The following is a 15,597-nucleotide window of genomic DNA, read 5'->3' on the forward strand; positions in this document are numbered from 1 at the left end:
GACCTGGAAACTACAACTAATCCAGAATGCGGCAGCTAGACTGGTGACTGGGGGCGGCCGCCGAGACCATATAACACTGGTCTTGAAAGACCTACATTGGCTCCCAGTACGTTTCCAAACACAATTCAATGTGTTGGTGCTGACCTTGAAAGTCCGAAACGGCCTCGGCCCAGTAGACCTAAAGGAGCGGCTCCACCCCATCGTTCAGCCCGGACACTGAGGTCCAGATCCGAGGTCCTTCTGGCGGTTGCCTCACTGCGAGAAGCCAAGTTACAGGGAACCAGGCAGAGGGCCTTCTCAGTAGTGGCACCTGCCCTGTGGAACGCCCTCCCACCAGATGTCAAAAAGAACAACAACTACCAGACTTTTAGAAGACATCTGAAGGGAGCCCTGTTTAGGGAAGCTTTTAATGTTTGATGCATTACTGGGTTTTGATATTTTGCTGGGGGCCGCCCAGAATGGCTGGGGAAGCCCAGCCAGATGGGCGGGGTATAAATAATAATAAATAAATGGGTGTCCATGAGTTTTAGCGTTATGAGAAAGGGATAAAAACTTTCTCCATGCTGGGCATTGTTTTATAGACTTCTTTCATGTCACCTCTTACCCACTTTTTCTCTAAGCTAAGACAGTGTCTCTGCTAAGCCTGCAGAGCAACATAGGGATGGAGAGATGGTGGGACTTGTGCTTCCCTTTGGGCAGAAGGTTGAAGCGAGACAGCAGGTTGAAGAAGAAGAACCAACAAAATGAATTCCATTTCTTTTAATGCCAAATGTGAACAGCAACATGATGGGAGAAACCCCTTGGTTTAAAGAATACACATCAAAAGGTAAATTGACAGCACCTTAGAGCCCTACTTGTAAGTAAGCATAGATTATATTTTCTATGGAACCTGTGGCATTGTTTAGGCTCCTTTGTAAGGAAATAAAATTGAGGAAAGGACAAAGCAGACTAGTTATGAGAGAGGCAGAGGCATACCTAGGTGCTGGCAAAACCTGCCCCCACCGCAGTGGTGCAAAAATCACCCCAGAAATCTTTCATCATCTGTGGTAAGACAGTAGACCATTGGGGACTTTGGAGTGCTGAGGTATTGCTGAGTGCCTGCCACTGGCACAGCAGCTGGGAGAAGCTTCCTATCCTTATTGCACAAAGGCACAAAGGGCGCACAGATACAGAAGTGACATCGGATGGATCCATTTATCCCTAATAATAAAACACAAACACTTTATCTTCCTCTTATGGCAGAACCCTCCTTTGGGAGAAATATCAACCCCTAGTTCTTTTCAGGTGCAATATGTTGCATATCCTTTGCCGAATCTGCGGGGTCTTCACACTGTACACAAAAGGATTGAGAAGTGGTGGGACCGCAACAAATATGTTGGCCATCAGCATGTGGACAATGGGGGAAAGGTGCTTCCCGTATCGATGTACCACTGTGATGCCAATCATTGGGACGTAGAAGATCAAGATGGCAGAAATGTGGGCCACACAGGTGTTGAGAGCCTTCAGACACTCTTTTCGAGAAGCAATGCTCAAAACTGTCTTCAGGATCAGAATATAAGATACAAGAATGATCAGAACATCTAGCATTACAGTACACATGACTGCGATCAAACCATATAAAACGTTGACTCTTGTGTCTGCGCAGGCTAACTTCATGGCATCTTGGTGGAGACAGTAGGAGTGAGAAAGGACATTGGATCTGCAGAAAGGGAGCCGTTTAATGAGAAAGGGGAATGGGAAACAAAAACAGAAACCTCTGGATAAGATAGCTATTCCTATTTTTGCAATGACTGAATTCGATAGAAGTGATTTGTATCTCAGTGGATCACGGATGGCAATGAACCGGTCAAAAGCCATTGCCACAAGAATGCCGGACTCTATTGCTTGTAATATATGGATAAAGAACATCTGGCTGATGCAGGCATTGAGTGGGATTTCCCCAGAGTCAAACCAGTAGACCCCCAGCATAGTTGGCATGGTTGAGATGCAGAGGCCCAGATCCGAGCAGGCGAGCAGGCAAAGGAAGAAGTACATGGGCTCATGGAGTCTTTGGTCAATCTTGATGACGTAGAGGATCGTGATGTTCCCAAGCAGAGTCAGGGCGTAGAGCACAAACAATGGGAAGGCCACTCAAGAGTTCTTCTCTTGCATTCCAGGGATGCCAATCAGGACAAAGGTTTGGTGGCTCATAATGCTGTCATTGGAGCTGGTCAGAGGTGAAATCATCCCCCAAGTGCTTTTGGTGAAAGGAGTTGAAGGAGTCTTAAAATTGATCTGTATATTAGAGATTTTTATACAACCTTACAGATTCTATCAATGTCATATTGCCTTTATGAAATACATATCCCGTTTTAATTCAACAGCAAAATTTGTGTTAGATCCTCTATTCAAGGAAGGAAGAGCAGTCCTGAATGCTGCTTCAGTTCACCTCCTATCCTGGCCAAATAACACTCCAACCCTGTCATAAAAATTGCCAGTTTCTCATCTGCAAAACAGAAATAAAAAATACAGTGACATTGCTGAATTAGAAATTATCTGTCCAAATGACTCCTCTTGCTCGTCTTCGAAGACACCTTGGAACGGAGGTCCTTTTTACAGCCCCATCCAGTGGGCAGGAGGAACATGACCAGAGATGATCAGAAGCTGAAATATGAAGAAAGAGAATATTGATAGAGTAATTTTTAACACAAAAACAAAAATACAAACAACACTGAATAAAAAGAGCTGAAATTAGATTTTGCTTGCAGAAGATAAGAACCACCAAGCTATTTGCAGAAGAAGATAAATATTAAAGAGTGAAGGAAATCTTACATAAATCTGTTTTTCTTTAAGAGGTTGTTAATGCTTTTTCCTGTCTGAAACAGTCAGGCTTTATATAAGCTACAGTTCTCAAACGAAAGTTTCTACCATTCCATTGTTCTGTAGACCTTGTCCTCTATATCCCTGGGCAATGCTCCTGTTCACAATAAGCAACAGAAAAGCAGTGCAAACTCCAAATTATTGTCTCCTGTTCCAGGAACCAGCTGTTTTCCTGACTGGCCCAAACCATCCCCCCAATATGAAACTCTACATTGAATCCCAGTCTCTCTCTGGCTGACCCAGTATGAATTGCAGCATTTTAAGTTTCATGATAAGGACCATAATAACCGTATTGGAAAAGATAATAATTATTCTCATCACAATTCAGCAGTGATACCACACTACTTCATGTATGTGATAGCTTCCCATAAACGTGTCACTGTTATTTTCTCATTACCTGAAACTAACAATTAGCAAGAACTCTGATATGCACAATATTTACAACCCCCCAAATATGATATAACATAAAGCATGAGAATAAAATCATAACAGTTTCCATCATTTCGTGGCCTCTTGAATGAGGAAGACCTCTCTGAAGCTGATCAATGGAAAACTCTCTCTCTCCTTCGTGTCTCATGGTGTCTGCTGCACTTACCCGACTTTATGGCACAGGCTGTGTACCTGACATGATTTCTTCCCAGAGGGATGCTGAGCCTGTCTTTGCTGCTCCAAGAAGGATCCCATCTGCGCTTTTTATGGCACAAAGGGTTATAGCAAAAATGTATTTCCTCAGAGAGGCCAGCTGCTCCCGAACCACCAGAAAATTGCTGAACCCCCTTGGGAGGAGATCTCTGAAATCCCTGCTGCAAGTAGAAGGACACATCCAGGCATCCTGCGCAAGGAGAGGTAGCAGGGCAGCAGTTGAAGAAAGAGCAAAAAGGGTTTTCTTGTGTGTGTGTGTGTGTGTGTGTGTGTGTGTGTGTGTGTGTGTTTCTTTGTGGCTGATTAGCTGTTCTCCCTGTGCAAAGGTCAGAGGGGGCTGGGTTTCTGTTGAGGAAGGTGATTAGCTGTGGGAGGAGCTTACCAGAGGTAGCAGGGCAGCAGTTGAAGAAGGAGGAAAAAGGGTTTTCTTGTGTGTGTGTGTTTCTTTGTGGCTGATTAGCTGTTCTCCCTGTGCAAAGGAGCTTATCAGAGGTAGCAGGGCAGCAGTTGAAGAAGGAGCAAAAAGGGTTTTCTTGTGTGTGTGTGTGTTTCTTTGTGGCTGATTAGCTGTTCTCCCTGTGAAAGGTCAGAGGGGGCAGGGTTTCTGTTGAGGAAGGTGATTAGCTGTGGGAGGAGCTTACCAGAGGTAGCAGGGCAGCAGTTGAAGAAGGAGCAAAAAGGGTTTTCTTGTGTGTGTGTGTGTGTTTCTTTGTGGCTGATTAGCTGTTCTCCCTGTGCAAAGGTCAGAGGGGGCAGGGTTTCTGTTGAGGAAGGTGATTAGCTGTGGGAGGAGCTTATCAGAGGTAGCAGGGCAGCGGCGCGTGCCTAGTGGCACGCGCAGTTTGATCCATCTTTTAGATTTAGGGGAGCTAGTCTCAAACGTTCGTTGGGGGAGACCAAGGTTTTTTTGTGGGGGGGAGTTATTTGTCCTGTCTTCACGCTTTTTATGATGGAGGACCGCTGTAGCCACCTCAACGACGTTCTCAAGATGGAGGGGGAGGGAACAGCTGCAGTCGCCTGTGGTTCCTGCGCAATGTTTGCCATCTTGCCAAAGGTTGCAGGCAGCTTTACCTGCAGCAATTGCATGTTGATTGCCCTCTTAAAAGACAAAGTCCAGCAACTGGAGGAACGTGTAGCTACGCTCCAAAGAATTAGAGATATGGAGCTCTTCTTGGAAGCAACAGAGCACACCGTCTCCACCAAGGAGGAGACAGGGGACTCCCCTGAGAAGGAGGCTAGTTCATCAACACAGGAGCCAGATATATGGAGAAACGTGACTCAAAGAAGTAGGAGGCCCAGGGTTCGTTCTGATTGTTTAGAAATACACAATCGCTTTGAGGTCCTCTCCCCTAGCATGGAAGACGAAGAGCAGACTCCTTTTGAGGATCTCTCCCTCATTTCAGTCGATCAGGTATATGAAGACGAGCAGCAAAGTCAGTCCTCAGGGAATGTGCAGGCGACCTTTGAACAGACAGCTCATGGAAGAACCCCGACCAAACCTAAGAGGAGGCGTGTAGTGGTGATAGGGGATTCCCTACTGAGGGGAACAGAAGCAGTGATCTGTGGGCCTGACAAGATGTCTCGGGAAGTGTGCTGTCTCCCCGGAGCTAAGATCCAAGATGTAACTGAACGACTGCAAGGAATCATAAAACCCACTGACAAATACCCCTTCCTCTTGGTTCATGTGGGAACCAATGACACTGCAAGCAATAGCCTCCAGAAGATCAAAAGAGACTACGAGGCTCTGGGCAGGAAATTGAAGCAATTAATTGCACAAATTGTCATCTCGTCTGTCCTCCCAGTTGAACGACATGGCCCAGGGAGAGAGGGAAAAATAGTGGAAGTGAACAGCTGGCTTCGCAAATGGTGTAAACAGGAACGGTTTGGATTCTTAGATCACGGACTGCAGTTTCTTGAAGATGGACTTCTGGCAAGCGATGGGCTGCACCTCACAACGGTTGGGAGAAATGTTTTTGCCAAAAATCTCAGAAACCTCATCAGGAGGGCTTTAAACTGACTAATGTGGGGGAGGGAGACAGTGCTCCTGAAGGTAGGAGTCTATCAATTGATGAAGATGATCATCCAAATGTCATAGACCAAATGGAGCAAACAGCACGCAGACCTAGTGGTGGGAGGAAAAAATCCTTAAATAAGAGACATGGGGGAATGATTAATGGACTTCAATGTCTGTACACTAATGCGCAAAGCATGGGAAATAAACAAGATGAGCTTGAGCTCTTTGTACAGCAAACTAAATATGACATAATAGGCACCACTGAAACCTGGTGGGATAAGTCCCACGATTGGAATGTAATAATGGGGGGATACAATCTATTTCAGAGAAACAGACCAGACAAGAAAGGAGGAGGAGTGGCGTTATATGTCAGGGATGTGTATACCTGTGAAGAGATCCAAGATTTAGAACCTCAAAGCCAAAGTGAGAGCATTTGGGTCAAAATTAAGGGAGAAAAGAATAACAGAGACCTCATTGTGGGAGTTTACTATAGATCCCCAAGCCAAACGGAGGACAAAGATGATGCCTTCCTGGAACAGATGGCCAAGCATGCAAAAGGAAGGGAGATAGTAGTAATGGGGGACTTCAATTACCCGGATATTTGTTGGATGTCAAACTCAGCCAAGAGCATAAGGTCAAACAGATTCCTCACTGGCCTTGCAGACAACTTCATTGTCCAGAAAGTGGGAGAAGCAACAAGAGGAACAGCCATTTTAGATCTGGTCCTAACCAATGTTGATGAGCTGGTTAGTGGGGTAGAAGTGGAAGGATCATTAGGCGCGAGTGATCATGCTCTTCTGAAGTTTACTATACAGCGGAAAGGAGCAGCCAAGCATACTAGGACTCAATTTCTTGACTTTAAGAAAGCCGACTTCATAAAACTTAGGGAAGTGCTGGGTGAGATCCCATGGACAGTAATACTAAAAGGAAAGGGAGTTCATGATGGCTGGGAGTTTGTTAAGAGGGAGATAGTAAAAGCACAACGTCAGGCAATACCAATGAGACGGAAATATGGAAGGTGCCTAAAGAAGCCAGGGTGGCTATCTAAAGAACTTTTAACTGAGTTAAGATTAAAAAAGGATGTGTACAAAAAATGGAAAAGGGGGGAAACCACCAAAGAGGAATTCAAACAAATAGCCAGCACGTGTAGACACAAAGTCAGAAAAGCTAAAGCACAGAATGAACTCAGGCTTGCTAGAGAGGTTAAAAGCAACAAAAAAGGCTTTTATGGGTATGTTCGTAGCAAAAGGAAGAACAAAGAAACAGTGGGGTCACTCAGAGGAGAAGATGGTGAAATGCAAACAGGGGACACAGAAAGGGCTGAACTCCTGGAGAAGAGGAGGTTAAGGGGTGATATGATAGCCATGTTCAAATATATAAAAGGATGTCACATAGAGGAGGGAGAAAGGTTGTTTTCTGCTGCTCCAGAGAAGCGGACACGGAGCAATGGAGCCAAACTACAAGAAAGAAGATTCCCCCTAAACATTAGGAAGAACTTCCTGACAGTAAGAGCTGTTCGACAGTGGAATTTGCTGCCAAGGAGTGTGGTGGAGTCTCCTCCTTTGGAGGTCTTTAAGCAGAGGCTTGACAACCATATGTCAGGAGTGCTCTGATGGTGTTTCCTGCTTGGCAGGGGGTTGGACTCGATGGCCCTTGTGGTCTCTTCCAACTCTATGATTCTATGATTCTATGACTTGCAGTTCCGCTGTCAGAGGCATTCCAGAGGGGTGCGTTCTGCTCATGTTGCGAACGGGCCTCCGGAACGGATCCCGTTTGCAACCAGAGGTACCACTGTATATAACACAGACAGAATATCTTAACCAGGAGGTCTCAACCTACCTCTCTGAGCGGATCCAGGGAGAGAGGTGTGAAAAGGGTGGAACAGCCACATGCTCCTTGAAGGGTGCATTTACAATAGAGAGCCCAGCCAGAGGACGTGGCACTTGGGGGGCATGAACCATGCACCCGCCCATTGGCGCCCCCAGCACAGCACAGCCTGGTGCTCCTCTCTGTGAGCGCTGGGTCCTCCAATGCTGGGAGAGGAGCGCTGGCCTGCTTTGGGGGCACCTGTTTTGCACCCCCTCAAAAACCTGAACCTGGGGGCACTGCCCCTCTGGCATGCCCCACACTACGCCCCTGGGCTGCTAAGGCTCTAAGGGTTTCTGCAGCTGCTCGCTCTTCCTGGTGGGCTGAGCCCACTGCTTCCTCCTCTTTTGACTCTTCCTAGACCAAGGTGATGGGTGTGTGTCTGTCTCTGGCTCCTGTGAGGTGGCTGGGACCAGTCAAGAAGAACATAAGAAGAGGCTGCTGGGTTAAGCCAATGGCCAATCTTGTCCAGCCTCTTGCTCCCACATTGAAACCCATAAGTTGGAAACGAAGCCCCAGAGCCCTCTCTGTGTCAGTACGCCTTTGAGCCGATGCCAACAACTGGGTTCAACAACTTCTTCTGCCCCAACTGGGCTAGGCGACTGGGTAGCACTTCCATAGACCTTCCACTCCTGGAAAGCAGGTCTAAGTGCACTGGACCCACAACTGTGAGTTGTGAGCACCAAACTCAGCAGAGTATGAACAACACGGAAGAAAGCTGTGAAGCATAACTTCTTTATTTTCTAATAGCTACTGCAAACTAAACTAAAGAAGTACTGGCTTGCATGAGTGTTGCAACTCTCACTCAGCCATCTAATCACTACAGAGATAACACCTAGACTCCCACAGTGAAGAGCGGTTTCCGCCCCCTCCTTTCTGAAAACATTGTCAGGAGATTCTCGCAATGGGAGGGGGTGAAAATATCCACACTCTGCTCCTGTCATTCCCAACAACTGCTATTCAGAAGCCTTACTGCCTCCAACTATGGAGGCAGACAACAGCTATCATGGCTAATAGCCATCAATGGTCCTCTCCTCCTCCATGAATCCTCTTTTAAATACGGCTGTCATATGTCTGAGTTTTCTCAGACATATCTGGGATTCATCTCTTGGGGAAAAAATCTCAACAACTTTTGTGTCTGGATTTTCACATTTTAAAATAAGGCAGCCCCACTTTAAAGCCACCTGAGTTGGAGGCCATCACTGCCTCCTATGGGGCTGGGATCCAGTTCCACAGTTTAACTCTGTGCTGTGTGAAGAAGGACTTCCTTTTATCTGTCCTAAATCTTCCAGCATTCCACTTCAATCCCACTTGGACTACTGCAATGTGCTCTACGTGGGGCTACCTTTGAAGGTGACCTGGAAACTACAACTGATCCAGAATGCGGCAGCTAGACTGTTGACCGGGAGCGGCCACCAAGACCACATAACACCAGTCTTGAAAGACCTATATTGGCTCCCAGTACGTTTCCAATCACAATTCAAAGTGTTGGTGCTGACCTTTAAAATCCGAAATGGCCTCAGGCCAGTAGACCTGAAGGAGCGTCTCCACCCCCATTGTTCTGCCAGGACACTGAGGTCCAGCTCTGAGGGCCTTCTGGCGGTTCCCTCACTGCGAGAAGCCAAGTTACAGGGAACTAGGCAGAGGGCGTTCTCGGTAGTGGCACCTGCCCTGTGGAACGCCCTCCCACCAGATGTCAAAAAGAACAACAATTATCAGACTTTTAGAAGACATCTGAAGGCAGCACTGTTTAGGGAAGCTTTTAAAGTTTGATGCATTACTGTGTTTTGATATTTTGCTGGGGGCCGCCCAGAATGGCTGGGGAAGCCCGGCCAGATGGGCGGGGTATAAATAATAATAAATAAATGGGTGTCCATGAGTTTTAGCGTTATGAGAAAGGGATAAAAACTTTCTCCATGCTGGGCATTGTTTTATAGACTTCTTTCAGGTCTCCCCTTACCCACATTTTCTCTAAGCTAAGACAGTGTCTCTGCTAAGCCTGCTGAGCAACATAGGGATGGAGAGACGGTGGGACTTGTGCTTCCCTTTGGGCAGAAGGTTGAAGCGAGACAGCAGGTTGAGGAAGAAGAAGAACCAACAAAATGAATTCCATTTCTTTTAATGCCAAATGTGAACAGCAACATGATGGGAGAAACCCCTTGGTTTAAAGAATGCACATCAAAAGGTAAATTGACAGCACCTTAGAGCCCTACTTGTAAGTAAGCATAGATTATATTTCTATGGAACCTGTGGCAATGTTTAGGCTCCTTTGTAAGGAAATAAAATTGAGGAAAGGACAAAGCAGACTAGTTATTAGAGAGGCAGAGGCATACCTAGGTGCTGGCAAAACCTGCCCCCACCGCAGGCTCAGAAGTGGTGCAAAAATCACCCCAGAAATCTTTCATCATCTGTGGTAAGACAGTAGACCATTGGGGACTTTGGAGTGCTGAGGTATTGCTGAGTGCCTGCCACTGGCACAGCAACTGGGAGAAGCTTCCCACCCTTATTGCACAAAGGCACAAAGGGCGCACAGATACAGAAGTGACATGGGATGGATCCATTTATCCCTAATAATAAAACACAAACACTTTATCTTCCTCTTATGGCAGAACCCTCCTTTGGGAGAAATATCAACCCCTAGTTCTTTTCAGGTGCAATATGTTGCATATCCTTTGCCGAATCTGCGGGGTCTTCACACTGTACACAAAAGGATTGAGAAGTGGTGGGACCGCAACAAATATGTTGGCCATCAGCATGTGGACAATGGGGGAAAGGTGCTTCCCGTATCGATGTACCACTGTGATGCCAATCATTGGGACGTAGAAGATCAAGATGGCAGAAATGTGGGCCACACAGGTGTTGAGGGCCTTCAGACACTCTTTTCGAGAAGCAATGCTCAAAACTGTCTTCAGGATCAGAATATAAGATACAAGAATGATCAGAACATCTAGCATTACAGTACACATGACTGCGATCAAACCATATAAAACGTTGACTCTTGTGTCTGCGCAGGCTAACTTCATGGCATCTTGGTGGAGACAGTAGGAGTGAGAAAGGACATTGGATCTGCAGAAAGGGAGCCGTTTAATGAGAAAGGGGAATGGGAAACAAAAACAGAAACCTCTGGATAAGATAGCTATTCCTATTTTTGCAATGACTGAATTCGATAGAAGTGATTTGTATCTCAGTGGATCACGGATGGCAATGAACCGGTCAAAAGCCATTGCCACAAGAATGCCAGACTCTAATGCTTGTAATATATGGATAAAGAACATCTGGCTGATGCAGCCATTGAATGGGATTTCCCCAGAGTCAAACCAATAGACCCCCAGCATAGTTGGCATGGTGGAGATGCAGAGTCCCAGATCCGAGCAGGCGAGCAGGCAAAGGAAGAAGTACATGGGCTCATGGAGTCTTTGGTCAATCTTGATGACATAGAGGATTGTGATGTTCCCAAGCAGAGTCAGGGCGTAGAGCACAAACAATGGGAAGGCCACCCAAGAGTTCTTCTCCTGCATCCCAGGGATGCCAATCAGGACAAAGGTTTGGTGGCTCATAATGCTATCATTGGAGCTGGTCAGAGGTGAAATCATCCCCCAAGTGCTTTTGGTGAAAGGAGTTGAAGGAGTCTTAAAATTGATCTGTATATTAGAGATTTTTCTACAACCTTACAGATTCTGTCAATGTCATATTGCCTTTATGAAAGGGGATACATATTCTGTTTTAATTCAACAGCAAAATTTGTGTTAGAGCCTCTATTCAAGGAAGGAAGAGCAGTCCTGAATGCTGCTTCAGTTCACCTCCTATCCTGGCCAAATAACACTCCAACCCTGTCATAAAAATTGCCAGTTTCTCATCTGCAAAACAGAAATAAAAAATACAGTGACATTGCTGAATTAGAAATTATCTGTCCAAATGACTGCATGTATAGCTGTACAAGGGAAGGATTGGGTAGCAGTCACCCCTCCTCTTGCTCGTCTTCAAAGACACCTTGAAACGGAGGTCCTTTTTACAGCCCCATCCAGTGGGCAGGAGGAACATGACCAGAGATGATCAGAAGCTGAAATATGAAGAAAGAGAATATTGATAGAGTAATTTTTAACACAAAAACAAAAATACAAACAACACTGAATAAAAAGTGCTGAAATTAGATTTTGCTTGCAGAAGATAAGAACCACCAAGCTATTTGCAGAAGAAGATAAATAAATATTAAAGAGTGAAGGAAATCTTACATAAATCTGTTTTTCTTTAAGAGGTTGTTAATGCTTTTTCCTGTCTGAAACAGTCAGGCTTTATATAAGCTACAGTTCTCAAACGAAAGCTTCTACCATTCCATTGTTCTGTAGACATTGTCCTCTATATCCCTGGGCAATGCTCCTGTTCACAATAAGCAACAGAAAAGCAGTGCAAACTCCAAATTATTGTCTCCTGTTCCAGGAACCAGCTGTTTTCCTGACTGGCCCAAACCATCCCCCCAATATGAAACTCTACATTGAATCCCAATCTCTCTCTGGCTGACCCAGTATGAATTGCAGCATTTTAAGTTTCATGATAAGGACCATAATAACCGTATTGGAAAAGATAATAATTATTCTCATCACAATTCAGCAGTGATACCACACTACTTCATGTATGTGATAGCTTCCCATAAACGTGTCACTGTTATTTTCTCATTACCTGAAACTAACAATTAGCAAGAACTCTGATATGCACAATATTTACAACCCCCCAAATATGATATAACATAAAGCATGAGAATAAAATCAGAACAGTTTCCATCATCTCATGGCCTCTTGATTGAGGAAGACCTCTCTGAAGCTGATCAATGGAAAACTCTCTCTCTCCTTCGTGTCTCATGGTGTCTGCTGCACTTACCCGACTTTATGGCACAGGCTGTGTACCTGACATGATTTCTTCCCAGAGGGACGCTGAGCCTGTCTTTGCTGCTCCAAGAGGGATCCCATCTGCGCTTTTTATGGCACAAAGGGTTATAGCAAAAATATATTTCCTCAGAGAGGCCAGCTGCTCCTGAACCACTAGAAAATTGCTGAACCCCCTTGGGAGGAGATCTCTGAAATCCCTGCTGCAAGTAGAAGGACACATCCAGGCATCCTGTGCAAGGACTTGCAGTTCCACTCTCAGAGGCATCCCAGAGATCACTCTGCGCGCCCCTCTTTTGTATAACCAGAGAAGTGGGATGCAGACAGACTATCCTAACAGGGAGGTCTCATTCTCCATGCAGATCTGAAAACCCCTAAAATCTGGGTCTGGGTAAAAGAATGACATTGCTGTAAACTCTAAAAGAGTTTCAAGTAGTAAACAAACAATTGTCAGAGGCGAGAACAGTGATAGTTAGTTAGTTAGTTAGTTAGTTAGTTAGTTAGTTAGTTAGTTAGTATATTTCATTCATATTCCATCGCTCAACCTGTAGGATGGTGGTATACACACACAATAAAATCATTTAAAAGTTGCTTTTCAATACTTTAAGAAAAACTCACCATATCTTCATCAAACCAGAAAAAGCAATGCTGCAGGAGTGCCTTTTCTCCATGTGAGAGCCAGTGTGGTGTAGTGGTTAAGAGCTGTAGTCTTGTAATCTGGGGACCCGGGTTCGAGTCTCTGCTCCTCCACATGCAGCTGCTGGGTGACCTTGGGCCAGTCACACTTCTCTGAAGTCTCTCAGCCCCACTCACCTCACAGAGTGTTTGTTGTGGGGGAGGAAGGGAAAGGAGAATGTTAGCCGCTTTGAGACTCCTGAAGGGGAGTGAAAGGCGGGATATCAAATCCAAACTCTTCTTCTTCTTCTTGTCTAATCCTCCTTTAAAGCCATCCAAGTTGGTGGCCATCATTGCCTCCAGTGGGAGAGAGTTCCACAGTTTAACTCTGCATTGCTCAAATGTGTTATTTCTTTTAACTGCACCAGATCTTCCAACATTAGGCTTTGATGGGTGCCCATGAGTTCTACTTAGTAGAACTTAACCAAATATGACAAAAAATGAAGATGAATGAGGCTAAGAGCATAAAAACGGGAAAAACTATCCACGCAGAGCTGAGAAATCCTATTTAAATCACAACGACTTTGCCCCATACAGGGGAAATTTGCAGAGCACATAAAGGGCATAGAAACTCAGCTTCATTTGGTCCTTGATTCTATGGCTGAGGTGAGACCTAGAGGTTTTTCGTTACTGATACCTGATGCCGCAGACAAGACACCTCAAGAAGGGGTTCCGCTCCTAGATGCAGGGCTTGACCAGAGAAGGACAATTATGGGGCACATGGACCTACACTCTTATGGCTTTCCCAACTGGATTGCTACAGTTCACTCTACGAGGAGCTACCCTTCAGGATAGTCCAGGAGTTGCAGTGGATTCCAAAGTCTGCTGCATGCATTGCAAGTGGTGCAGCAGAAAGGGATCGTGTAACACCAGCCGTGTGTGAACTGTGTGTTTGCCTGTTTGCAACCGGGGCCAAAGTGTTTGCTTTAATGTACAAAGCCCCACACAACCTGAGAACCAAGTACCTGATGTCTCTCCCCATTTCTGCCAGGTCAGGCCCCGGGATCTGCATGGGAGTCCTGTCTAGATATTGTGTTTATGAGCATGTTTGATTTGGCCTGACTTAATCAATCCACTTTTGGTTAAAGAAGTTGTTTTCACCAGTCAGAGTGAGAAACGACATTGGTTCTACAGAAAGGGAGCCGTTTAATGAGAAAAGGAAATAGGAAGCACAAACCAAGACCTCTGAACAAGATAGCTGCACCAAATGTTGCAGTTAATGAATTTGGGAGAAGTGATCTGCATGTCAGTGGATCACAGGTGGCAATTAATCAGTCAAATGGAGTTATTTATTACATTTGTATACCGTTCTTCATCCTTAGATCTCAAGGCAGTTCACAACATAAAAATACAGGGGGGAAACCACAGGATACATAATGATAATGATAATGATAATGATAATGATAATGATAATGATAATGATAATGATAATGATAAGAAGAAGAAGAAGAAGAAGAAGAAGAAGAAGAAGAAGAAGACAACAACCCAATATTGCTCGACCCCCCTCAACACTTTTAAAAGTCATTGGATGTTAATCAGTCAAAGGCCTGGTTGAAGAGGAATGTTTTTGCTTGGCGCCTGAAGCTGTGTCTCTTTAAAGATGTGCCCCTTCAAACAGGCAGGGACCACCCCCTCTCGTAAAGAGGCATTGATCACCTTCTTGACCCAGCCAGCTGCCCACACCCTGCTGGCTTTTACCAGCCAAGAGAGGCAAAGGTCTAGAGCAGGCATGGTCAAACTTCGCCCTCTAGCTCTTTTGGGGTTGCAATTCCCATCATCCCTGACCACTGCTCCTGTTAGCTAGGGATGATGGGAGTTGTAGTTCCAAAACAGCTGGGTGGCCAAGTTTGGCCATGCCTGCTCTAGAGCGTCACCCTGACCGATCCAAGCACCTTGTCCACATCCTTGAGCCTCACCAACTGAAACTCATGCAACACAACAGGACTAGACTGTGCTCTGGACACCCCTTGAGTTTCAGCTGCTAAAACAGTGGAGTCAAGATCTTGGTGGATGAAAGTGATTTTATCCTCAAAATGCTTTGCAAACAACACTAGACAGGAAAGCTTTGCTGGATGGCATAGTGAGGATTCAATGGAGGCGGCAAAGTATGCCTTCTTTGCTGTCTTCACTGCCTCTAGGTAGGCTCGATGATGAGCCCTCCCCATTGCATTTGACCAAATTTCTCCTTCACTCATGTTCAAGACATCTTCCAGTATGTTTCCTCATCCTATGCACTGGAGTATACCAGGGAGCCAAGGGGCTCCATGAGGTGGGAAAGGGCACTCAGGGGTGATCATATCAATGGCCTGAGCTGTCTGTATGTTCCAGAAGTTGGCCAGGACTTTGCCAGGAGCTCCAGTGATACCAGCCAGGAAATCTCCCAGAGCCATCTGGAAACCCATTGGATCCATCAGCCTCCTCTCTCATCTCTCTATGATGAATATCTACATTCTGATATCATTTCAGGTTTAAGCATAATCACCTAGCCTAGCCAGCCCTCCTTTCCTGCATACAGCAGTTGCCATGGGCCTTATCAGTTTATTCTTTTCAGTGTTCTGGAACAAACATCTGCTACCTAAAAAGCAACCCATTCTGCCCTGTAAGAGGTAAATATTGCTCATGCAGCTTAGCTTGGCCACAGGCTCAAAAGAAGATACACTT

The 15,597-nt window shown here is 45.5% G+C and overlaps 3 protein-coding genes and 1 pseudogene across 15 annotated transcripts in view; 1 reads left to right on the forward strand and 3 right to left on the reverse strand.

Moving 5' to 3' along the window:
- The window catches only part of LOC310705090 (uncharacterized protein), a 271,846-nt gene that overhangs the window by 178,787 nt on the left and 77,462 nt on the right, over positions 1-15,597 (reverse strand). The window lies entirely within an intron of this gene.
- The window catches only part of LOC310705032 (uncharacterized protein), a 357,812-nt gene that overhangs the window by 83,935 nt on the left and 258,280 nt on the right, over positions 1-15,597 (forward strand). The gene's annotated exons all lie outside the window — the stretch shown is intronic.
- Positions 1,264-2,226, reverse strand: LOC310705786 (olfactory receptor 51H1-like; annotated as a pseudogene). Its single transcript has one exon. The product of its transcript is annotated as an olfactory receptor 51H1-like (transcript).
- Positions 10,012-10,953, reverse strand: LOC310705787 (olfactory receptor 51H1-like; the record flags this gene model as incomplete). Its single annotated transcript, XM_083500609.1, has 1 exon — positions 10,012-10,953. Exon 1 carries the CDS (start codon positions 10,936-10,938, stop codon positions 10,012-10,014), a length of 927 nt encoding a protein of 308 aa, XP_083356735.1. The 5' UTR covers positions 10,939-10,953.

Source organism: Podarcis liolepis (genome assembly GCF_965112155.1).
Source record: "Podarcis liolepis genome assembly, chromosome: 4".
Lineage (NCBI taxonomy): Eukaryota > Metazoa > Chordata > Lepidosauria > Squamata > Lacertidae > Podarcis > Podarcis liolepis.